The 24,280-nt window shown below is 55.6% G+C and overlaps 2 protein-coding genes across 6 annotated transcripts in view; one reads left to right on the top strand and one right to left on the bottom strand.

Moving 5' to 3' along the window:
* Positions 1-191: 191 nt before the first annotated feature.
* FPGS (folylpolyglutamate synthase) lies at positions 192-23,421 on the top strand. 4 transcript variants are annotated; one of them, XM_080819802.1, is made up of 17 exons: positions 8,348-8,520; positions 9,692-9,820; positions 9,910-9,963; positions 10,048-10,112; positions 11,948-12,062; positions 12,200-12,280; positions 12,382-12,443; positions 12,524-12,626; positions 12,877-12,954; positions 13,158-13,305; positions 13,407-13,496; positions 14,227-14,377; positions 14,578-14,653; positions 15,459-15,525; positions 16,728-16,856; positions 17,975-18,034; positions 23,025-23,421. In XM_080819802.1, the coding sequence occupies exons 1-16, from the start codon at positions 8,383-8,385 to the stop codon at positions 18,022-18,024; spliced, it is 1,536 nt and encodes a 511-aa protein (XP_080675928.1). In that variant the 5' UTR covers positions 8,348-8,382; the 3' UTR covers positions 18,025-18,034; positions 23,025-23,421. The 4 variants fall into 4 exon arrangements, with proteins under 4 accessions (XP_080675927.1, XP_080675926.1, XP_080675925.1 ...); XM_080819801.1 differs by lacking the exons at positions 8,348-8,520; positions 17,975-18,034; positions 23,025-23,421 and adding an exon at positions 192-254 and having other exon boundaries at positions 16,728-17,625; XM_080819800.1 differs by lacking the exons at positions 8,348-8,520; positions 17,975-18,034; positions 23,025-23,421 and adding an exon at positions 315-559 and having other exon boundaries at positions 16,728-17,625.
* Positions 17,589-24,280, bottom strand: part of ENG (endoglin) — a 31,448-nt gene continuing 24,756 nt past the window's right edge. Inside the window, exons 9-15 of one of the 2 annotated variants that reach the window (XM_080819797.1) lie at positions 22,985-23,122; positions 22,722-22,760; positions 22,076-22,192; positions 21,521-21,772; positions 20,108-20,162; positions 18,937-19,038; positions 17,589-18,807 (exon numbers count right to left, since the gene is read on the bottom strand). In XM_080819797.1, coding sequence (XP_080675923.1) covers positions 18,683-18,807; positions 18,937-19,038; positions 20,108-20,162; positions 21,521-21,772; positions 22,076-22,192; positions 22,722-22,760; positions 22,985-23,122 — 828 coding nt within the window. In that variant the 3' untranslated portion in view covers positions 17,589-18,682. The remainder of the gene's footprint in view (positions 18,808-18,936; positions 19,039-20,107; positions 20,163-21,520; positions 21,773-22,075; positions 22,193-22,721; positions 22,761-22,984; positions 23,123-24,280) is intronic. The other variant, XM_080819798.1, reaches the window with a different exon arrangement.

Raw genomic sequence — 24,280 nt, forward strand, 5'->3', positions numbered from 1 at the left:
GATCTCTCTCTCTGTGTCAGATAAATAAATAAAATCTTTAAAAAAAAAAAAAAAGAGGCCAGATAAGGCCAACCCTATTCTGTGGGAAGCCCAGCCCCAAAGTCTGGAAGTTTCCCAAGTGCTCTCATCTCTATGCAGGCCCCCCACCTGCTCACTCACCTTTAACCGTCTCCGGGCTATTATTTAACTGGGGAGATTCACCAGAGAAGTCCCTCCCTGGGCCGATCCCCAGGATGAGAGCAGGCACCTATCAGGTAAGACCGTCCTCCCTGCGCACAGGGGAGGCCTGGGGTCAAGGGGCAGGGAGAGGGAATTCCCGATATACCCCCTCCTCTCTCTGGCCCAGCTGCACCCCCGGCAGAGCAGGCTTGGCAAAGGTGCTCTCACCCGTGAATCACTTTGTGCCCAGCCCTGTTGGGGTGTGGGAAGCCCGGGGATGAAAGGGGCCAGGTCCCTGGCAACCCGCTGGACAGGGGCTGAGAAGGTTTGGTGGAGAGCAGCCATGGAGCGGTCTGGCCCATCCACGAGAACTTTCTCAGCTAAAACTGCCTCCTTCCAGGTAGGAGAGCTTGGTGACCGTGGGCAGGTGGCCTGCCTCTCCAAGCTTCCGTCTCTTTCTTCTGCATAACGTGTGTGTAAATATCCCTCGAGGCCACAGGCCATCAACAATGATAACCCCATGCTTGGGGGGGCCCCAAGAGCGAACCCGGTTCTACGGGCTTGGGGTGATCAAGGGCCCTCCTGTGGGCCTCAGTTCCTCCTTCTAACCCAGCTGCCGGCTCCATGGAAGCTACCTGCCCACTGTGGCAGTGGGGGAGCTCTAGGGGAGGGGTCTGCCGAGCAGAACGGACAGCAGGCCTGGGAGGTGCCGAGGCCCCGCGTGGGGCTTCCTGCACTCCAGGCCCCTCGGACATGGTTCCTAGAATGATCCCACCAGATTTAACTCCGACTGCTCAGTCAGGAATGGTTGTTAGCGCCACTAAAATAATAATAATAGTAGTCATAATGGCAATCCTGGTCCCTGGCTTCCTACCTGCTGGTCCTGTGCCCAGGTGCTTTTCCTTTTGTAGATCCCGAAGGTGCGGTAGTGGCTGTTAGGGACCTAGCCCATTAAAGACTTCTAACCCCCATCTGGAGCTTGCTCTGGGATCCGGGCCCAGCACCCTCTCATTCTGCCTCACCCTACCCCTCTGAGGTGGGCACGACCGTGACCCCTGCTTTACAGATGAGGAAATGGGGCTCAGAGAGGTGAGGATACTGGCCCAGGCCGCCCAGTCTGGTTCTGGCAAACGCTGGCCGGAGCTGGGGTACAGCCGGCTGGGCCATAGGAGTCTGAACGAGGAGATCAAGGTTCAGGACCGACGGGCGCTAGACCAGTGACTTGGCCTTATCAAGCCTCAGTTTTCTCCTCTGCTAAATGTGCACACAGCGAGTCAGCACCTGCTTCCCTCTTGGGACTGTGGTCCGAAGGCCAGGCCAGAACCGGAAGGCCGACGTCAGTCAGCGTCTCCTGGGGCCGCTCTCACCCAGACCATCCTGACCCACGGAACCTTCTGCCCAGCAGACGAGCGGGGGGTGGCCCCAGATTCCAGGGTTTGAGATCATCCATGTCCCCTTACCTTAGAGGCCAGGACCCTAGGGAGGAGAGGTGAATTTCCTAGGGTCACACGGTGTGGGTCCCCTCACCAAGAGAGAGAGAACTCAGGACACCCCAAGGGCTGTGGGGTGTTGGCATTTTGCCCGGCTCCCCGAGGCAGTGGGGCGTCCCTCTGAAGTAAGAGCCAGCTCAAGGCCAGAGCCCCATTGATTAAATGACCAGGTCACCTGACAGGACACAGGGCAAGGGTGGGGCAGAGTCCAGGGGTGGCCTGGGGGTGGAGCCTGGGGCCCGATATGACAGACCCCTGTGAGTGACTGAGCTATTTTCCCTAGTAGGCCTTCTTCTGCCTTCCTGAGAAAGTGTCCAGGAATAGAAGCAGTGCGTAAAGATTGGTGCACAGTGCTGATGTTTAGAAAGAATTCATGTTAACTATTACTTAAGAAAATCCAAGTCACCATTGCAAAAAAAAAAAAAAGACAGGGATTCCCAAGCTTGATGAGAGGGTCTAAATCAGAGGTGACTGGGGGCACCTGGCAGACTCAGTCCGTGAAGTGTGTGACTCTTGATCTTGGGGTTGTAAGTTCGAACCCCATGTTGGGTGTAGAGAAAAAATAAAATAAAAAAATAAAGAAATCAGTAGCAACTGGAATCAAATGGAGCTGGGACTGAGCCGAATCCTTGCTCCCAGCTCCCCTTGGCAGCTGTTGAGCTCCACGTGGGATTCTGCACCTCTGGTCCTCGGTTCCTTTCTGGTCGCATGGGTTCAGCCCAGCAGCTGGCAAGGAGGAGGTGATGAGGACAGTCATGGTGGCAGGGTGAGATAACCAACTGAAAACCAAAATAAGTTCCGCACACATGCACCCCCTCTGAAGGGCGGCAAGACAGCTGTCCATCGGTTTGAGCAGAGAAGCCCAAAGAGCACTCAGGCCGCTGGGGAGGAGGCCAGACTGAAACCAGCCTCTCTGTGGGCTGGCCCACCACAAGGCCTCGCACCACCCTCTGAGGGCCCCTCTTGGCCATGAGTGGGAAACCCCAGGAACATCCCAAGCACATCCATGGAGCCACGCCTGGTCCCATGTCAGCTGTGGCCCCTTGCTGGGCCTCAGTGTCCCCAGGGCAGATGGTGAGCAGAATGTGGCAAAAGGATGACATCTGAGCAGAGACCTGGGATGATGGGGAGTCGGTCCTGGGAACTTTTGGGGGAAGAACATTTCAGGCAGAGGGAACCACCAGTGCAAAGGCCCTGAGGCTCTGTGGTGCATTCGCTCTGTGTGACCTTCGGCTGGCTGAGTAACCACTCTGTGCCCCAATCTCCCATGTGTATAATGAGGATAATCACAGTGCTGGAAAAGCTGTTGTGAGGACGACATAAGTACCTTTAATGTTAAGGGCTCACTAGGCGTGGGGTGATGGGTGTGAGCGGGTGTTTCTGTGGACCACAGAGAAGGCCAGCAAGGCTGGGGGTCACAGTAAGAGGTGCTAAGTTCGAAAGTTTGGTTGTCACCCTAAATGCTATGGGAATTCACCGGAGGGGTTTCAGCAGACGAGAGACAAGATCTGATTATCTTTAAAAATGACAAGAGGCGGCTTGTAGGGGTCAAGAGGAGGGACAGCAAGACTGCAGGGCAGACCCGCAGTGGCGACACGGAGTGTCCGTGGCTGCTGGACAGGCTGTGGATGGGCAGGGTTTGGGGGCAAGGGAGAGGGAAACCCAAGGTGAGAGCAGCTGGGCAGATGGTGAAGTTGTGTCTCAAGCTGGGGGGGCCTGTCTAGTTTCAGGGTAGAGCCCAAAGGGAACACCTGCTGTGGACATGACCAGTTTAAGATGCCTGCTGTGGTCAAGCCGGGCGGAGATGTCAGGAGGTCGCTCATGTCTGCAGCTCGGTGAAGAAGGGCATTTGAAAGTCAGACATCATCCCAGACCGGGGACCTTGGAGAGAGAGAAGCATGAGCTTCTATAGCAGTGAGGATGGCTCTGATCGGGGTTATCAGGGTTTGCAAATAGGTATTTCTCTTTCTGAGTTTCCTTCTTTATTGTCTTCCCACCTTGGGGTAAAGTAGAATCCCCAGCTCTTACTGCCCTCCACACACACCTACAGATCTGCCTCCAGGGGCTGGACACTGACCCCCTTGCTAATTTATTCCCTTTCTTTCTTTCTTTCTCTCCAGACAACGGCTTTCTTTGAATTATTCTTTCTGGAGAGCAAGAACATTTTCATGCTGGCACCAAAAAGCCAACATTTGTTCTCCAGGTATGGGATGAAGGTGCCTTTGATTTTCTCCTTTACACATTTCTCTGTTTCCTTCTATGAACATCTATGGCTTTCAAAAGAAAGAGCAATGATACAGAAGAGATTAGCAGATTACACATACAAATGGTTTTTAAACGTAAGAAAAAGTGCACAGCATCCTCCAAATAAAATAAATGCAAATGATAACTACCTCGAGAATCCATTTTTCCAACTATGCAACCGGCAGAGATCAAAGTTGGCTAAGGTCTGTGTTGGTGAGGAAATGGCTGGCTTGTGCATGCTTGGGCATGGGCGTGGATATTAATCCCACCTACCCTTTTGGAGAACAATGTGTATGTGTATGTGGCAATATGTATGAAGGTGTTGAATGCCAGTCACCCTTGACCCAGCAATTGTACTTCCTGGAATTCATCTGTCAGGTGTGCTCACACATGGAAGAAATGATGAGGGCAAAATGTTACCCATTGCAACATCGCTTGTGATGACAAAAGTATTAGAAACCTAAATGTTCATCAGGAGGAGACTGGTTAAATCCGTAGTAATACCTCCACACCAGGGAGTACGGCCCAGCTTCAAAAACATAAATTAGCCAATGAGACAGCTCTTCTGTACCTACACAGTCTGAAATAAGGTCCAGGATATAAAGGTTTATGGAAAAAATACAACACAGACTTGTGTATATAGTCTGCTATCTGCAAATCTAAAAGCAAAATCTCTATATATTTAATTTTGCTTGCAAATGCATAACGTTCTCTCTGGAAGGATCAGGGGAAACATAACTGGTTGTTTCTGGAGAGGGGAATTAGGGTGCTGGGAACTGGCATGGAAGGGAAGCTTTCCATTGTACATTTTTTGTACTTCTGTTTGAATCATAGGATGTGTTATCCATTCAAACAAATTTAGGACTTATTTTACTTTGATTTTTAAAAATCTTTCTTTAGAGAGTGCGTGGGGTGGGGAGAGGGGCAGAGGGAGAGGGAGGAGAGAGAGAATCTCGAGCAGGCTCCATGCCCAGCTCGGAGGCCGTGGAGGGGCTGGATCTCACAACCCTGAGATCATGACTTGAGCTGAAATCAAGAGTTAGACATTTAACCAGCTGAGCCACCCAGGTGCCCCCTCCTTCAATATTAAGATTTGAAAACGAAATGAAAATACGAAAAGTTTTGGGGCGCCTGGGTGGCTCAGTGGGTTAAAGCCACTGCCTTTGGCTCAGGTCATGATCTCAGGGTCCTGGGATCGAGCCCTGCATCAGGCTCTCTGCTCAGCAGGGTGCCTGCTTCCCTTCCTCTCTCTCTGCCTGCCTCTCTGCCTACTTGTGATCTCTGTCTGTCAAATAAATAAATAAAATCTTTAAAAAAAAAAGAAAATACGAAAAGTTTTAATAAGGATAAGAAGATAACTCTGTTCTACCTGCGCCCCTTAAAGGACTCCTACAAATTTCCCAGTGTCCGTGCCTATGTGAACATTGTGCTTGGAGACCATGGAGTAAACAGAAGTCCAGGGGAAAGGTGACATGACCAGCACAAGGCCACTGGGTGGCTTTGCCAAGGCCCTAGTCACGACTTATAATTCCCCGCACGACTGGGATGATACCAGGTAGACTCCTGGAATTTTCTGGGCTGCTACTTGTCTTCGTGCTTGTGCATCTGTTTCTGTTTCCAACTGGAGCTGAAGTCAATAGCTCCATGATTTTCAAGATTGCAAATGCCTACCCCTCCTTCCCCCCTCCCAAGAAGACATGAGGGGAAAATTGGCACAAACTTCTTACCTTGGGGCATAGAGAAAGAGATTAGTTAAGATTCAGGAATGTAGGCAAGCTGACCTGGGAGGAGCGAGTCTCCCTCCTGGGATCTCATTTTCCCTGCCATCTCATTCTTGGAGGAATAACCCGGAGCAGGATGTTAATACTAGTACGTGTCTTATAGGGTCATGCTCAGTTAATGACTAACTGTATAGAAAGTGTTTAGAACAGGGCCTGGCCCAGAGAAGTGCTCCGTAGCTATTTGCTAAGTCAGTATCTTCGAGGGAATCCCTATAAGGTTATTGTTGGCTAAGAGTGTTAAGATGCAGAAAATATTGTCATGGGCATCGACAAAGTCCTATAGATGTCTAGATGTGTCTGTCATCTCATGTGCTTAGAAAACTGTGGGATGCAAACTTGGATGTCACCAAAGGAGGAAGGTGAGGGGTAGGGGTGAGCCAAAGAAAAACATTTGTTTTTTATTTTTAAAGATTTTGATTTTTAAGGAATCTCTACACCCAACATGGGGCTCAAAATTATAGCCCCGATATCAAGACTTTGATGCTCTATGGACTGAGGCCATCAGGATCCCACAAAGAAGAACATTTAAAGTGACTTTATGATCATTTTTATGCAGTTATTCCGTATGTGCCTATGCACAGAGAACATTTCAATGATGAAGAAGGAGAAGAGGAAGGAGGAGGAGAAGGAGGAGGAGGAGGAGGAGAAAACCATGAAATGAAGCACCTCCCTATTTCCCATGGGGCCAGGGTTGGGGTGACCAGCAGTGATGCGAAAGCAGTGATGCGAAGAGCAGAAGTCCAGCCAGCGATGGAATCTTTCCGACATGTCATATGTTTATTTCAAAATCAAACAATCATAAATATTTACCCCCAATGCTGGTGGGAAAGAGGGAGAGAGGTTCTGGAATCCCATCGGTTGTTTGAAGGATTGTCTTTTGTCTGTGGGGACTTCCCTAGAGGGCTATTTGCAGCAACACCCCCCCCCCCGCCCCCCTCTCCAAATATTCACACACCTTTCTGGCACCTGAGCTATAAAAAGGGAATCTCCTAGTCAGGTCAGGTGTGGGAGGGCATGGGAGCCTTCCCCCCCAGGAGCTGCCCCTCCCTGGTGCCCAGGCCACTGGCTTCTGGATGGGGTTCCTCCTTCATTGGTGACTGTCACTTCTGTCTTCCTGGTGTGACCGGTAGTCAGGTTTCTCTGCTGTGCTCCTTCGCCTTCTCCTAAAGATGCTTTCTCTTACTTCTATACTTGCTCACTGAGGAATGCAACATCCTGATTAACTTGCTTAAGGAATGTCATAAAAATCACAGCATTCTGAAATTGTTTGGGCATTGCCATGATCTCCATCGGGGAGATGAAAAAATGCTTGAAGAATGAGTACAGGGGAAAGAGGACCAAGAGCAGGGAGCAGGGCAATGCGACGCGAAAGAGACTTTCTAATCCCGCAGAGGGGATCTGAAAAATAAATTACAGGCATACCTTGTTATTTAAAAAAAAAAAAAAAAAAAAAAGGAATCTCCATGCTACTTTTTCCATGCTAGCAGTTGGGGCCAAGAAAGTCAAAGACAGGAAAAAGTCCAAGACGAGCCCTCCTCACCCATAGCTAGGGTAGATTACTGTCTCCTCCCCCACGTGGCTCTCCACTTCGTTCTCCACACAGTAAATCTTCCAAAGTGCAAACCTGATCTTGTCATCTTTATTCATTTATTTTTAATAGATTGTATTTATTTATTTGAGAGAGAGAGAGCAAAAGAGCACAGGCAGGGGGAGCGGCGGCGGAGGGGGGCGGCGGGGAGAAGGAGGCTCTCTGCTGAGCAGGGAGGCCGAGGGAAGGACTGTGGGTCCTGGGACCGAGGGTCCAGGACCCTGAGCCAAAGCGGAAAAAAGACCCTTAACCGACTGAGCCACCCAGGCTCCCCACCTCCCCCCTTTTTTTAAGACCATGTTATTGTTGTCCAAATTTAATCCAAATTTCTTAGGCTACAAGGTCCTGCTGGATCTGGCATTTTGGGGCAAGTAGGCCACACCCGGTGGAAGTGCAGTTCCCTCGGGTAATGGTTCTCCTCTCTCCCCCTCTCTCCCCACCCTCACCACCCCTCCCTCTCACCAGTCCTTGGCTTTTCACACCGCGTTCCCTCCCTCTGAAAACCTCTCCCCGCCCACCCGCCCCACCACCTCGCTGACTCCGCCTCATCCCCAGGCCTCTGCCAGAATGTCGCTTCTTCCAGGACGCCTTCCGGGCTGCCCAGGGACGGTAGTGACCCCAGAAGCGAAGGTGCTTGGGTTTGGGTCTATTGCCTCGCAATCCGGTAGTCAGATTCAGAAGTGCAGAGGCCGAATACCCGCAACCCGCGGTCTCTGCATTAAATCGCGACATTTCAGGCTTGAATTCAGTGACCTCCATCCCTACAAGTGTACGCTAGCTCTGTCTTCTCTGCCTGCTCAGAGCTAGTTCTGGTGGACCGCCAGGCTGAGGGTTGCAGACTGGGACAATTTGGGGGGTGTGGTCGGGTCCTGGAGATGCTGAGCGTGTGCAGAGAACGCCCCTGGGAGCGGGCCCCTCACAAACAGGGACGAAACTCTCCGCCCCTCCCCGAGGCCTGCCCCTCACAAATATGGCATCCCGCGGATTCTTATTGGTTCCGGGGTGGGGGGGGGAGACTCTCTAGGTGGCGCTGATTGGTCGAGAGCAGGGGCGAGGCGAGGCTGGGCGGGGCGGGGCGTCTCCGGTCCAGGCCTAGCAAGTGGTAACGGGCTGTAGGACTATGTCGCGGGCACGCTGCCACCTGCGCGCCGCTCTCTTCCTGGCAGCAGTTTCTTCACGCGGTGCAACGACCGGGGTCACGGCACGGCGAGGGTTGAGCGCGTGGCCCGCGCCGCAGGAGCCCGGCATGGAGTATCAGGTATCCGGCGGGCAGACCGGCGGTCGTAAGACTACACGTGTGCCGGGCCTGAGCCACACAGCGTCCGGACTCCGCGGCCTGAGGCTGGGGTGGACCGGGAGCCTGACAGTGGGGGACTCGAGGGCGGGAACATCCTGGAGCCGGGGGGTGGGGACAGAGACCAGGAAGTTGGTCCTGGGCCGCGGGTTCTGGGAATTCTGAGGCTGAAGTGTCCAGCCTTAGGGCGCCCAGTGATAGGGGGTTCAGGGTCCCAACTAGCGGTTGGGGCGTGGGAGGGGTAAAGAGTTTCAGGAATTCAGATTTGAGAGATCCAAGAGTTGATATCTGGGGTTGGAGTCTCCAGGATTCAGGAGATAGAGATCCGAGTGCCTGGAATTGGGGGCAGCCGGGAATCAGGGGGTATTGGTGGGGGGTAAGAATCTGGAAAACAGAAAATTTCCACCTGGCTCTGTTGTAGGGGGTGGGTTTCCATAGACCACACCTGTTGCCTGTCAGGCCGATGACACAGTTTAATGGGTGTGGGGCCTCCAGCCAGCTATTGAGGCCCTAGGGGGAAATAAATAGCATGTCCACTCTCACTCCCAGACTCTCCTGAGGAGTGCCTGGTCACTGGCTGGGTGACCCTGGGGAGACCCCTCTTCCTTGGAGCGTCTTTCTCTTCCCCATCTGGACGCTTTGAGCAGCTCTTTTTTGAGTCAGGCTGTGGAACCCCATCCTCAGGGTTGGTTCAGGGATTTCTAGTTCGAATTCCTCCAGTTCTAAAACCCCAGCCTTCTGTGGTTCTGCTCCTGCACCCCCTCACAGCCCCCTCCCAGTTTAGGGCCCAGTATAGCTGTGGACGTCATTGGGGGGAATGAGGGCAAAGGCCCCAGTGTGGGGGCGAAGACTTGGAAGCCCAAACTGGGAACAGGGTGCGAGGCTTCTCCCGTTAGTCATGTAACCCGCTTGCCTGACGCTCCTGGGTGGGGCTGAACTGCCCCAGGCTCCCATCTCTGCCAGAGCTGGGAAGATGCCACTTCTCTCTCACCGGTGCCTAACCTCGACGCTGGGGCACCAGGGCGGGCATTGGTAGGCTCAGTGCCCTGGCTTGGCCACCGATGCCCCGGGGTTCCTCTGTTTCTGTGGACCGCTGCTGAGTCTTAACCTGCTCCCTGGGGACTGTGGTTGCCAGGATGCTGTGCGCACGCTGAACACCCTGCAGACCAATGCTGGCTACCTGGAGCAGGTAAAGCGCCAGCGGGGTGACCCTCAGACACAGCTGGAGGCAATGAAGCTGTACTTGGCCCGGAGTGGGCTGCAGGTAAGGTGGGCGGGGCCCGGGACCGCTCTCGCCCCCCCACACCCCCACCTGTGAGTCTGTGGCTGAGGCAGTTGTCTGTATGTCTTCAGGTGGAAGACTTGGACCAGCTGAACATCATTCACGTCACTGGGACCAAGGGGAAGGTGAGCGATCGGACTCGGGGGTAGGGTATCCACCTGATGGGGTGGGAGGGTGGGGCCAGCCCAAACAAGACCTTTTCTTTCTAGGGTTCCACTTGTGCCTTCACTGAACGTATTCTCCGCAGCTATGGCCTGAAGACAGGATTCTTTAGGTACTGAGGGGTGGAGAAATGTGGGGTCTCTTAGCTCTCTGCATGGGGGCATGGTGGCGGCGGGTGGCCTAGAACCAACTAGCAGGAGCTCAGCTGCCTCTCTCTCTGCCCAATGTTGATTGATTCGATAACCATTCCATTGGCTTTTAACATATTGCCCGAAGTTTGTGGCTGCCTTTAATTTTCGTAATGAAACAAATTCAGGAGGGGGAGGCAGCAGCTGGAATGTGTAAATGAAATACATACCTAGAGTCATGAGATATCTTTATTAACTTAAATTCCGTGTGCAGCTTTTATGTTTTTAAGATTTTTTTAATCTTTACTCTCTACACGCAATGTGGGGCGTGAACTCACAACCCCACAATCAAGTTTTGAACGCTTACCCATGGAGCCAGCCGGGTGCCCCCACATACTTTAAATCACAGAGAAATATTTATTACCTCGGATGTGTTTGCCATAAGGGGCAGAAAATCTGGCTTGTTAGGGCTTAAGCGCTGAGGTAGTGTATGATGTCCACATGCCGAGGTGTCCCTTCTGTTCTGCTGGCCTCAGCTACTGCTTCGCCACCTCATGCTTGGCCTAAGGCACCCAAACACACCAGAGGATGGGGTGTGAACCAGACGTGGGGCCCTCTTCCCTGCGCTTCGCATACCTCTCCTTAGCTGCTCACCAGTAAAGCAGTGGGATCACAGTGGTTGTGAAGTGCTCAGGGTTTGGTCCCTGCGGTGGTGGGACTTAGGATTTTTGCTCCTTTTATTTTACCAGATCCATCAAGTGACTTCTGGAACTGTCTGAAATCAGCCGACTGAGGCCATTTCAGGCCATATTTTCTCTCCACAGTTCTTTGTTCAAAAGAAAGAAATGGGGGTACCTGGCTGGCTCAGAGGGTTAAAACCTCTGCCTTCGACTCAGGTCATGATCCCAGAGTCCTGGGATCGAGCCCCACATCGGGCTCTCTGCTCAGCAGGGAGGCTGCTTCCCTTCCCCTTCCTCTCTCTCTGCCTGCCTCTCTGCCTACTTGTGATCTCTGTCTGTCAAATAAATAAAATCTTTTAAAAAAAAAGAAAGAAATGTAGGGAAGGACTTACAATATGAGAGGGGCTTGGAGGATTCAAACACAAGCTGACAGTCTCTCTTCTAAAATAATTTTGAGGGTGGGGTGACCTGGCTGGTGCTGTAGGTAGAGCCTGTGACCCTTGATCTCTGAAGTTGTGAGTTCAAGCCCCACGTTGGGTCTGGAGAATACTTTAAAAATAATGAAACTTTAACAAAAATTATTTTTGAAAAATATTTTTTTGGGTAAAAACCCAGCCTTTGGCTTCTGCCCGTGTAGCCTCGTGGGTCGGCCTGGGGTTGCATCTTGAGCACACAGATGGGACCTTGCCGTCTAGGGCTGGAAGACTGTGGGGGCAGATGTTGGCAGAGTGACTGATGGGTGTGTGATGGGTAAAGCACAGGGGCCTGTTGGAGCCCAGAGCACATTCCTGATCAGCCTGTTGGGGTACCAGGCAGGGACGGGGCTTTCTTTCTGGAGGAGGGCCCAACTCAGTTGAGATGTGTGGAGGGAGTGGGGGGTGGGCAGTCTGGAGGAACTGCGAATAGGCCCGAAGTGCTGGGGCACAGGGAGCTGTGGGGCTGTGGGAAAGGTGAAGCACAGAGGCCAGTGCCTCAGCCCCACCAGGACCCGGGAGGCTGGGTGAGGAGCTGGGATGCTGGAGGCCGGAGGGAAGTCACAGGACCGTCAGCAGGGCAGTGGCGTGGTCAGATCTGGGTTTCTGAAGATGGGCGTGAGGGGCTCAGGAAGGGAGTCCCGATGACCCCAGGTCTCCCGGCAGCTCTCCCCACCTGGTGCAGGTGCGGGAGCGGATCCGCATCAACGGGCAGCCCATAAGCCCCGAGCTCTTCACCAAGCACTTTTGGCACCTCTACCACCGGCTGGAGGAGACCAAGGTGCGCATGCAGGAGGGCCGGTGGGGGGGCCGGGTAGGGGCGCTGGAGAGACCCAGAGGGGGCTGTATGCCCCAGAGCCCCGTCTCCCCAGAGCAGAAGCGGCAGGGCCCTGGGCTCTGACATGTTCTTGTCCACAGGACAGCGGCAGCTGTGTCTCCATGCCCGCCTACTTCCGCTTCCTCACACTCATGGCATTCCACATCTTCCTCCAAGAGAAGGTACGTGCCCACTCCCGAGTCCTGCGTCTGAGGCCGTGGGGAGGGGAATCTCAGCAGGGTCGGGGAACAGGACCCCTGACGTGCCTCCTGCGCCTCTGCAGGTGGACCTGGCGGTGGTGGAAGTGGGCATTGGTGGCGCTTACGACTGTACCAACATCATCAGGTGAGGACCACTGCTTGGGAAGAATGGACGGTGGCCATGAGCCCCAGGCAGGACCATCAAGTCCTTTCTGTCTCCTGCAGGAAGCCTGTGGTGTGTGGCATCTCCTCTCTTGGCATCGACCACACCAGCCTTCTGGGGGACACAGTGGAGGCGATCGCATGGCAGAAAGGGGGCATCTTCAAGGTACCAGACAGCCCTGGGGAGAAGAGGTAGATGGACGGCCTGGGCCTGGCCCTGGCCCTCAAGGCTCAGGGAAGTGGGGATGGGACAGGGTCATCTGTATTCTAACTCAGGATAAGGTCTCAGCCATCAGCGGGGTCTGGAGCAAGAGGCCCCTCTCCTCCCCTCTGGAGGGCAGGCGAAGTGAGCTGCCCAGACCCCGGGACGGAGGACCCGCAGCAATCTGTCTCACTCTCTCCCTCCTCCTTCGCAGCGTGGCGTCCCTGCCTTCACGGTGCTCCAGCCTGACGGTCCCCTGGCAGTGCTGCGAGACCGTGCCCAGCAGATCTCCGTGAGTCTGGAGACCCCAGGGTGGGGGTGGCGGTAGCGCACTGGGGAGGCACGTCCTCCTTTTGGGCCTCAGTTTGCCCATCTGTGCAGTGAGGGACAACTGCTCAGCCAACTGGAGCACACTGTGGTTCCCAGAGCAGGATGGAAGGATCCACAGCATCAGGGAGGGCTCCCCTGACCCACTGTTGCCCGTCTCCTTGGCAGTGTCCTCTCTACCTGTGCCCACCACTCGAAGCCCTGGAGGAAGGTGGGCCGCCACTGACCCTGGGCCTGGAGGGAGAGCACCAGCGGTCCAATGCCGCCTTGGCCTTGCAGCTGGCTCGCTGCTGGCTGCAGCAGAAGGGCCACCAGGGTAGGTGGGCACGGGGGGAGGGGGCACGTGGAGCCTGCCTCTGAAGGTTCCCTGCACACTCTGTCCACACAGCAGCCCCTCCCCACTCCCTTGCTCCTCAGGCCTTGGGGAGCTGAAGGTGTCTCGATCCAGCATCTTGCGGCAGATGCCCCTGGCACCCGTGTTCCAGCCCACGTCCCACATGCGACATGGTGAGGCAGACCTTCTTGCCCGGCAGGGCCCCCTCAGATGTTTCTTTGAGTTTCCTGTTTGAGAGGAGGGGGCGGTTGGAGATGGTGCCCAGAACAAAGGCCTCTGAAGTCAGTAAGCTTCCCTGACTTTGAGTTCATGGACCCTGAGCCTCAGTTTTCCCGCCTGCCAGATGTGGTGATGACAGGGCCCACCGTGTGGTGACATCACTGAGGGGCTGAGGTTAGGGCCTGGTGGGATGTAGTGCCCAGTCACTGGTAGCTGCTGTTACTGGCGATCTTGTCATCGGCCTAAGACCATGAGTGTAGAGAACGGAGCCATTGTCAGGCTTCTTGCTTCCCCCCGAGCTTTCGGCACACAGTAGGTGCTCATAGCAGCTAAACCCCTCTTGCCAGTGATTCCTTTGTGCCTACTGTGTGCCGGCCCCGAGTCAGGCGGATCTCAGATCACACCCCGGCACGCTTGGCTGTGACCTGATCTCTCTGGGCTAAGGGCTCTCCGCCTACATGGAATAGGAGACTGAGAGATGACAGGGACGTCCCCTCTCAGGGCTGCTGGGAAGACTCCCTCAGAGGAGGCAGCCCAAGAGCCGATCCCAGTGAGAGTGAGCGGCAGGCAGCTTGACTCATCAGCTGGGAGGGCCCAGGGCGGGCAGCCTCCCAGCAGAGCAGCCGGGCAGGCTGTGTGTGGGTTGTGGACTAGGGTGGGAGCCGGCCGCCTTGCCCCCTGCAGGGCTTCGGGACACCGAGTGGCTGGGCCGGACGCAGACACTGCGGCGCGGGCCGCTCACCTGGTACCTGGACGGCGCGCACACCGTCAGCAGCGTGCAGGCCTGCGTGCGCTGGTTCCGCCAGGCGCTGCTCCGCAGCCAGAGGCCAAGCCGGTGAGCTTCCGGGGCGGGGCTGTGCGGGGGCGGGGTCGAGGGGGTCGAGAGGGTCGAGGGGCCAGACGCTGGAGGGCGCTGCTGGGACTGACCCAGCGGGGAGGAGGGCCGTTTCTGGAGGAAGGAGGGGGCGGGGCCCACAGAGTAGGGTGGGAGGTGCTCCCTCTCGGACCACGCCCCCATCCCCGCCCCTCTCCCAGCGGCCGTGAGGTGCGCGTCTTGCTCTTCAACTCCACTGGGAACCGGGATTCCGCCGCCCTGCTGAAGCTGCTGCAGGTGAGGGGCTAGCTCGGGGGTGGGCGGGAGGCCCACCAGCCCCGTTTCTGGCCGTGGGATCCCCAGAGCTGCCTTCACCCCCGGACCTTTGTTTCTTCAACTCTCAAATGGGGCTCCCCTGAACGGTACTGAGGATTCCATTTAAAGGGACCGGGCACATAAGGAGGTTTAGACCCAGGTAGGTCACTGCCCTCGTCCTGCGGGGTCAGGCTGAAGCCGAGTTAAAAGCAGGACCAGGTAGGGGCGTGAGGTGTGGGCTGTGGACTTGCTTAGCCTGCCCCTTCGGCCACTAGTACAGGATTGTAGACGAGATGGCATTTCAGAGATGGTTTGCAGAGTCTCTGAGCTGGAAAGCCTGAAGGGGCCCCTCTCTGCTCAGGGACGTTGAGGCACGTCCTGGGCTGTCAGGGCCAAAGCGGTTCCTAAGGATCATTTCCTATTTTACACACCAGGAAGCTGAAGCTGTTCATCTCTCTCACAGGGCAGACAAAGCCTTTCCCCAGCCTGGATTTGGGGCCTGCTCCTTAGCTGGGTGATCTTAAGCAAATCCCCCTCTCCCCAGCCTCAGTGTTCCCATCTGTACAGTGGGCTGTGTTGCCCAGGCCACCGGCCTGCAGGGTGTACTGAGGCAGATGAGCCTCTGAGGTTCCATGGCTGGGTTTATACAGCATCACTCCAGCTGAGTGGGGGCATCTCCAGAGATGGGGATGTTGGGGGGGGGGCAGGGGAGGTGCTATGAGCAAGTTGGGGTGGTGGGGCATCCTCTCTGGACTCTGACACCAAGTCTTCCCTCTTGGCCTTCTAGCCCTGTCAGTTTGACTATGCCGTTTTCTGCCCTAACCTGACGGAGGTGTCATCTGCTAGCAACGCAGGTAAGGTGACAGGCATGGCCTCTGGGCGTGAGCAGGGGGCAGCAGCCCCTTCAGTGGACTGCTCTGATGGGGACAGTGGGTGCTTCGGAACAGGAGGTCCCGGGTAGGAGCTAAATTTGTTTTATTGTATAGATACTCTTCGGTACTTTGTGGATATTGTGATCACAGTACTGGAACAGAATTGCTGGAGGGAAACAGTTTTCAAAATGCAGGCTGCAACCCACTGATGGTTTGAGTCAATTTAGTGGGTATAAACAAGCATTTTTATCTATTTATTTTTAAAGATTGTATTTATTTATTTGACAGAGATCACAAGTAGGCAGAGAGGCAGGCAGAGAGAGAGGAGGAAGCAGGCTCCCCGCTGAGCAGAGAGCCCGATGTGAGGCTTGTTCCTAGGACCCTGGGATTATGACCTGAGCCAAAGGCAGAGGCTTTAACCCACTGAGCCACCCAGGAGCCCCTATGTTTTTTTTTTTTTTTTTTTTTTTAAGATTTTATCTGTCAGAGAGGGAGAGAGAGAGAATGCACGGCAGGGGGTGTAGGAAGGGCAGAGGGAGAAGCAGATTCCCTGCTGAGCAGAGGTCCAGATTCGAGACTTGATCGAAGATCCTCAGATCATGACCTGGGTTGAAGGCAGACGCTTAACCGTCTGAGCCACCCAGGTGCCCTAAACCAGCATTTTTAAAATGAAACAGAAAATATATGTGTGCCTTGCATGAAGGATACTGTTTTATGACGGTACTGTCCCAGACACCTGTATACACCTGTGTTTGAGTACTGAGTCGCCCTCGTAAAGGGTATTTTTTTTTTTTGTACTGTGGGTCACGTTCAAAAAATTTTGAAATAATGTAAAAAGAAAATGCAGATCCCTAGGCCCCACAGCAGACTGTTGGGGAGAGTCCAGGAATGCACATTTCCACTTAGGCCCACCCGTGTGCTGGATCCTGCCTTACAGTTGAAGGCAGTGAGGCTAAGGTTGGGGGAGGTGTTCCGTGGGCCAGAGCTCCCACTTTCAAGCTAAGCTGCCTGGCCCTGCTTGCCACCAGCTCTGGGATGGTCTGTGTCTCCGTTTCCTCCCAGCACTTCCCACTGTGAGGCCTGATGGTGCGTGTAAAGGAAAGGCCTGGTCTTGAGCAGGTGCTCCCAGCATGCCTCCCCCACCCCGTCCCCCCAGCTGATGTGCCCACCCTTGTGCCCGGCAGACCAGCAGAACTTCATGGTGACCCTGGACCAGGTGTTGCTCCGCTGCCTTGCACATCAACAGCACTGGAGCCACCTGGATGAGGAGCAGGCCAGCCCGGACCTCTGGAGCCCCACCAGCCCGGAGCCTGGTGAGCCCACGTCCTTGCTGCTGGCTTCCCACCCAGGCCGCACCCATAGCACCAGCTCCCTCGTCTTCAGCTGCATCTCCCATGCCCTGCAGTGGATCAGCCAAGGCCGGGACCCTGTCTTTCAGCCACCCAGTCCCCCCTCGGGCCTCCTTGCCCACCCTGTGGCTGGCAGTGGGGCTGGCGTGCTCCGAGAGGCTGCCGCCATCCATGTACTGGTCACAGGCAGCCTGCACCTGGTGGGCGGTGTCCTGAAGCTGCTGGAGCCTTCCCTGTCCCAGTAGCCCAGGCAGTGGGGTTGGAAGTGGGGGGTCTCCCACGCCTGCCCTGCAGCTCACCACGAACTCTTGTTAGGTGCCTTTTGTCATCTGCTTTTCGGATTCTGTCCAGACTGGCCCGGGGGACCTGGGCTCTGGGCAGCAAGATCCAGGGCTAGAATGGGGAGGCCGAGATGGGACATCCTCTTGTCTGAGCCTCGGGTGCCTTGGGCCTCTCCCTCCTCCTGACTGAGACGGCCAGAGGGCTTCTTCGTTGTCCCACTGCCCTAGTAGGCCAAACTATGCAGCCCCCCTCCCTTGCTACCCTGCCTGCGTCCTGCCTCAGGCCCAGCTTACTGTGTGAGCTGCCTGGCCAGGCCTGGGGTCCTGCTGGGTGCTGGTTGATAGATTACCTCTTAGTGGCCTTCTGGGGAAGAGAGGGCTCCTGCCTGGGGCCCACCAGAGACGAAGGATGGCTGGAGTCAATTAAAGCCTTTAACTTTTTCAAAAAGAAATGGCAAAATGTTTTGAGCAGCTTAATCTCTAGCCCCCTTAGCACAAAATGCAGGCGTGAGGGCTGCAGCCGGCACGGGAACTGGACTGGGTAGGAGCCCAGGCTGGAAGGCCTGGGCCGAGCCCCTCCCTGGCAACCCCACCACCACCCCAGCCTCAGGGGGCCTGTCTGAAGCAAAAACCCTGGACTCAGTTCCATCGGCCACAGGCCAGGCACGGATTTGCAGACTTCCCCACAGAGACCTTGTGGCTGGCTCGGATGAGCCACAGGACCTGCCCACAGTCACAAAGCCAATTAAGTGGCAGGTTCAGGATTTGACCCCAGAGCTGTCCCCTCCCCACCCGTTTCAGGCTTCCTGTCCCTTCTCCCGGCCCAGGCCAGCACTGATTTCATGGTCTAATTTATTGGTGGTGAGTATATAGGGGTGGGTCCAGGCCAAACAGTCAGGCCACTTCCCATCAGGTGCCTGCCTCCGGGGTCTCCATGTGACAGTTTCGGGAAGGAGCTAGGCTCCCCTGGTCCCAGGCTGGGCAGCCCTAGGCTTCTGTTTCCCTTGCCAGAGTCATGCCAGTCCAGGTGTGGAGGCCGCTGGGAGCAGGTCCGGGTGGCTGGGGGCTGGCCCTCTTCTGTTTCCGTGGAGGAGGCCTGGGTGGGCTGGGTGAGTCTGTTTTGAGTTCTCGCCTCCCACCCAGCCCAGGTGCTGGCTCCGGGTGCAAATTTACAGGGCCTCGGTTTTTACAACAGTGTGGACTTATAGGGCAGTGCTCTCTCTCTCCGTGGTCCTGGGGCAGCCGTAGTCCGGGCCCACTGGGTTTGAAGGTTCTGTGGGGTGGGGCGGGGGGACCCCACGGTGTTCCAGGCTGGTGCCCCCGCTGGCAGCAGGCCTCTGAGAGGGAGGCAGGAGGGGTGGACGCAGAGGGCATGGTCCATCCTTGGTCGAGTGGAGGGGTTGGGGTCCCGGGATAAGTTCAGGGCCAGTGCTTCCCAGCTGGTGGCTGCTCAGTCTCTCCTGCTGGGCGAGGGCTGGCTGGGGGCCCCCCAGGTCTCCGGGCCGGGTGCTACGCCATGCTGCTGGTGGAGCAGGGGGTGCTCTGGGTGCTCCCGATGCTGTGGTTGGTGCTACTGCTCTCCGAGGAGGCCGGGGCAGCCACCGCCACCACGGGCTCCCGCTTGCCGGGGGGACCTGGGGGCAGGGGCGGAGGTCAGGGCCCCGGCCAGGGCTCCCCACTCCCCCAGAGGCTCCCCCGGGCTCCCCCAGGTGGTGGTGGCAGAGGGGTCCTGAGCGCTCATGGAGGGGGCCTGGGATACTCACGCGTGTGCGAGTAGATGTACCAGAGTGCGGCGGTGAGCAGGGCCCCAATGAGGAAGGCGCCAAAGGTGATGCCCAGCACAGCGGGCAGAACGAGGCCTTTGTCTGTGCACGCGAGAGACGGATGGCTGCAGTCAGTGCTACGGCCCCCTCCCAAGCCCCCTACCGTGTGCGCTGGCCGGGAGCACGGCTGGGTGTCAGTCCCAGCTCAGCCACTGGCCCTGACTTCTGGACCTCAGTCTTCTCATCTAGCAGGTAGAGTCATCAAACCCCTGCCTAGGTGGTGGCTCTTCTGACCATCCACCCAGAAGGCCTAGCCAAGCCTTTGGGCCAAGACTCTGCCTTCCAAGGCTGATGGAAGTGCATTTTTAGGGAGAACGGGTGGTACAATCCGAGCAAAGAGTGAGTCGGGCCTGGGAGTGCAGAGCCTCCCCATCCCACTGTGTGACCTTGGGTCAATCCCTGCCCCTCTCTGAGCCCTCTGCTGTGGTAAGAATGGGCCAGGGTACTTCTGAGGGCTCTTCAGCTCTGCTTGTGGGTTTTCCCAAGCCTCATTCCATCCACACTCCTGACTCCTGAGTGACAGTGGGCCTCCCCTTGGACACTGAGTTCCTGTCGATGCAGTGGGGTAATTAGCCCTGCCCTCTTGGTCGTGGGCTGGGGTTAGGGCTCCATCCTAACCCAGGTAAGATGGCAAGGAAGCAGGTACCCCACCCCACCCCTGACCTCTGCCCCCAGTGTCAGTGACCTGTTCTGCCTAGTAGGGGCCCAAGCCCACAGGGAATGTACTGGAGGCTGGAGGGTGCTGGGCTGAAGGGGCATCCTCTACAGTGGGGGCCTTAAGAAGGGGAGGCCAGCCCTGCCCCACTATGCCTTCCGCCTCATTTGATTCCAGGACCCCCCCCCCCCAGCCCCGCCAAGCAAGGTCAGCTAGCAACCACGGGGATTAGGAAAATCTAAATGCCTGGGATCCAGTCTATGGGGTAGTCAAGAGCCAAGGCTTTCTAGCTAGAAGATGCGGCACAGATCCTACGCTAGGGTGCTGGGGGCCCTTCTGTCCCTCCCAGGCGTGCTCTCTTTGGGGTCCTCCCTGCATGTATCTGTGCTGCACCCCTTTGGGCCACCCATCAGGTCCCACACTGGCCTCAGCCACTGGAACCCGAGAGAGACTCACCAGGCAGGCCAGGGCTGACGACATTCAGACGCATGGAGACAGTCCTGTGGGTGTCCTGGGGGAGGAAAAGAGAGCGGTGGATAGCACAGCCTGCAGAAGCCGGCCACTGGGCTTAATCCCTGGCTCTGTGACCCTGGCCTGTCATAACCCACCCTGGGGCCTTGGCTTTGGATCCCCTCCCACCACTTAGCTGTGAGCCTCTGGGCAAGTCCTGGGAGATCCATGCTGAGGGAGGTTGGTGGGTGGACAACCCTTGGCTGCTACTAGGATGTTCCCTGGGAGGCTTCCAAATATCATGAGGATTGTGGGGGCACTCGGCACTGCATCTGGGACCCTTGTGAAGGGTCAGATGAGCCAGCTTAGCTCAGAGGCCTGTGCTCACTGAGGGTCACTGGGCTGGGGGTGGGGGACACCCACTCAGGAGTGTCCCCAAATGCTTGCCTAGCTTCATACAACCAGAAGAGTTTCTAATCCTGGAGTCTCTTCTGTGTGCCAGGACCTGGGGATGTGTGTCCAGGGCTGTGTGCCTGAGGACCAATTCCCCGCTGGATGGTGAAGGAGAAGATCAGAATTTTGTGTCCTTTATCTTAACCCTCTTCGCTGAGATCTCCTGTTTAATGCAGTGACATTGGTGACTGCTACGTAGAAAGATGGGTGAGTGCATGGGTTCCTGGACGAATGGATGTCAACAGATGACTGGGTGGGAGGGTAGGAGGCTGCTGGCTGACTGGGATGGTGGAAGGACTATGGGTGGATGACTGGGTGGCATGGTGAGAGGTATCAACTAATGAATGGATGGCTGGGGGGGAGAGAGTGACCATGGACAGACGACTGGGTGGGATGGTAGAAGGCAAGATAGAAGGAAGGATAGGTGGTAGGGGGATGAATGGAAGGATGGGTAGATGGAAGGGCAGGACGGGTGCATGGATGGATGAAAGGCAGAAAGAAAGGTGAAAGATGGTCGAAGGGTGAATGATTGGAAGGAAGGATGGATGGATGGGTGAAAGGAAGAATGTAAGGATGCGTGGAAGAAATGCATGAAGGATGGGAGGACAGATGGGTGGATGGAAGGATGGACCGTGGAAGCGTGGATGGAAGAAAAGGAAGGAAGGATGGACAGATGGAAGGAGCAAAAAGGAAAGAAGGATGGTTGGGAGGAGTGATGGAAGCAAGGAAGGATAGACAGCGGAAGGAAGGACGGATGGACGCAGCTGCAAATCCTCCTAATGTCCAATACACAGCAAAGCCATCAGAAGGCTGTAGGGTGGCAGAAGGAGCAAGCCTTGGTCACCAGAAGCCACACACCAGTCTGTGGGTCTGCCCCTTACCAGCTGGTCCCACATCATGGGCTGTCTCATCCCTTCCTGGAAACCCTAGACCCGAAGCCACCCTTGAAACTGGGCCCCCACTCACCGGGGACAGGCTCCTCGAACGCAGGGTTATGGTGCAGCTAAGGGTGCCAGTCGTGGGCGTGGACACCATGTAGCCACGGAGGAGGAAGCTGAAGCGCACGTCCCCACTGGGGCCTGGGGACAGCAGGCTCACACAGCTGCCCTTGGCGGTCTGGCTCTGGATGAGTTCCACGGTGTCCGCATCAGGCCCCAAATCCAGGTGGCAGCTGTCCAGCTGGAGCATGAGCTCCGGGATGGAGGGGGACATGCTCACCTACGTGGGTAAGGTAAGAGTGACAGGGCACAGTCAGTTACTCAATGCTGCCCTTGGGAAATACGCGAGACTCATTCTGGGGCCCCGCCCTGGTGGTGGAAGGACAGTCTTGGGTCCCCCTAGAGCAAATGAGGAGGAGGGGACACTCCACCCAGTGTCTCTGTGTGGGCCTTCCCCTCCACCAAGCACCCTGCTGGCTCCCTCCTCTGGGGAGTTCAGTGCACACCTTCCCTTTACTAAAGGTGCAAAGAAAGGCTCTGAGAATCCCAAGAGCGGGCAGGCCTGAGAGGTCAAGTCTAGTACCTGCACAAAGCCCTGTTGCCCCAGCTCGATGGTGTTGGAGACCTGGAGGAAGTGTGGGCTGAGGTACAGGCCCAGCTGTAAGGAGAGGCTCTCCATGTTGATGCAGTGCACCTTCTTCTGTGGGAGAGAGGGGGGCGTGGTCAGTCTGGGAGGCACCAGGAGGAGGGTAAGGGGTGGGGTTAGGAGCACAGGCCATGGTCCCCACTTGCTGCCTGACCCTCCTTTAAAAAAAAAAAAAAAAAAAAAAAGCTTATTTTCTCATCAAGAACTTGCTCCGCACCAGGCCTGGGTGAATGCTTTCCCAGGTGTGATACCAATGACTGCTCGGAAGCACCCCATAGGGGAGATCCATCCTTATGCCCCTGTTTATAGATAGGACCTTTGGCTCCAGAAAGCTTAATTCGCTTGCACAAGGCCACATAGCCAGTATGTACTAGAACTTTCTGGCTTGATAGGCTGAGAATGTAACCCAAGAGGGTGCTGCTCCCATTGTACAGAAGGGGAGACTGAGACTGAGGCACCCTGAAGATAACATGGCTTGCCAAGATCGAGGCCTGAGTTCCCTGAGGCCTACTCCCCTCCCAGGCCAGGAAGGCATGCCAGGACCCCAAACCAGATGGGTTAGCATGGTAACCATCCATCTCACCCACTGCGGTGATGAGCTTGACAAGAGGTTGACGACCACCTGTAAGAAAAGAGCCAAGGAGGTCAGAGTCAGGAAGTACCCCAGAGGGTATCCCACCCAACATACCCATTTCATGGATGGGGGGACTGAGGCAACCAATGGCTCATAAGCTTGTCTTCCTACTGAGCACCACACCCTCCTCTTCCAAAGGCCCATTGGCCTGGAAGGACAGGGAGGCACCAGCTAAGCCGGCTGATACCTTCCCTGCCCGCCCTTGCTCTCACCTCATTCCGGACCACGTTTTCTGTCACTTTCATCCCACAGCTGGAGTAGGCGCTGCGCAGGACAAACTGGTCATCTCTGTCCTCAGCCTGGCAGCTGGGATCCGAGAAGGTCAGGCTTGTGATGCTGCACCTCAGAGTCTGGGCCGGGGTTGGAGTGGAGGGGCACCGTCAGGAGGCGTGGGGCTCTCTGGGGCCTGTCCCTCGCACCCCAGCATCAAGAACTGACAAAACTCAGGGCTGCCGAGTCACAGCCATTCCTCTCTTCCCCTCTTCATTTTTGTTAGATCTCATCAGACCGCACCGTTTAAGACAATACTTTCCCTGAACTACACTCACTTTTGTCCTTAGCCTTGTCCTAAGCAATATTATCTGTGACATCATGAGCTTGATTTGCTACTTTTCTCCTAATATGTATAATTAGAATAAATGAAGACATTAAAAACATTCATTTGAGTTCTACATATAATCACTGCCCACAGCACCAGGGACACGGAGATCCCACCAGCATAATCTAGTCTCAGGACCCAGACCCTGGGGCACCCGGGTGGCTCAGTCAGGTTAGGGGTCTACCTTTGGCTCAGGTCATGATCCTGGAGTCCCCGGATGGAGCCCCGCATTGGGCTTCCTGCTTGTCAAGGATCAAGGAGTCTACTTCTCCCTCTGTCCCTCACCCTGCTCTCTTGCTCTCACTCTCTCTCTCTCAAATAAATTTAAAAAAAAAAAAGAAAGAAAAAGAAAGAACCCTAGACTCTTAAAGCCAGAGTTGGCAAATTTTTCTGATAAAGGGCCAGATGGTGAATCTGTTAGGTTTTGTGGGCTATGTGGTGTCTGCAATTACCCGACTTTGCCATCATAGCCTGAAAGCCCCTATAGAACACATGTAAATGAATGGGCGTGGCTGTATGCTAATAAAACTTTATTTACAAAAACAGGCAGAGGGCCACAGTTTAACATCTCCTGTAGTACAGGAATTCATCTTAGAATTTTTCAGTCACACTCTTAGGACCAAAGGATCTCTGCGTCTTTGAGTTGAGTGAGCTATTGGAGGTCCCACCTGAATCCAGTAACTCACCTCTCCTCCAGAATGCAACCCCTGACTGCTACTTCTCCACAGGCGCCCAGAGCCACCTGAGCTAACAGCCCACCAAATAAAAATGACTCTGGGTGAAGCCCCAGTGACACATGCGCCTGGCATCCAAACTTGGCATACTGACCACATTTCTTAAGTCAATGAGAGGGCAGAATGTTCCATGTTGGGGCAATTCTGTTCAGACCCTTTCCTTTGTATTTTCTTCT

Source organism: Martes martes (genome assembly GCF_963455335.1).
Source record: "Martes martes genome assembly, chromosome: 12".
NCBI lineage: Eukaryota > Metazoa > Chordata > Mammalia > Carnivora > Mustelidae > Martes > Martes martes.

What these genes read in the sequence shown, in the direction of transcription:
- FPGS (XM_080819799.1), top strand. Translation starts at nt 8,383, where the DNA reads ATGTCGCGGGCACGCTGCCACCTGCGCGCCGCTCTCTTCCTGGCAGCA. An exon ending in AGAAAGGGGGCATCTTCAAG is followed by an intron (nt 12,627 to 12,876) that starts GTACCAGACAGC and finishes CCTCCTTCGCAG; the next exon opens with CGTGGCGTCCCTGCCTTCAC. An exon ending in CGCAGCCAGAGGCCAAGCCG is followed by an intron (nt 14,378 to 14,577) that starts GTGAGCTTCCGG and finishes CCCCTCTCCCAG; the next exon opens with CGGCCGTGAGGTGCGCGTCT.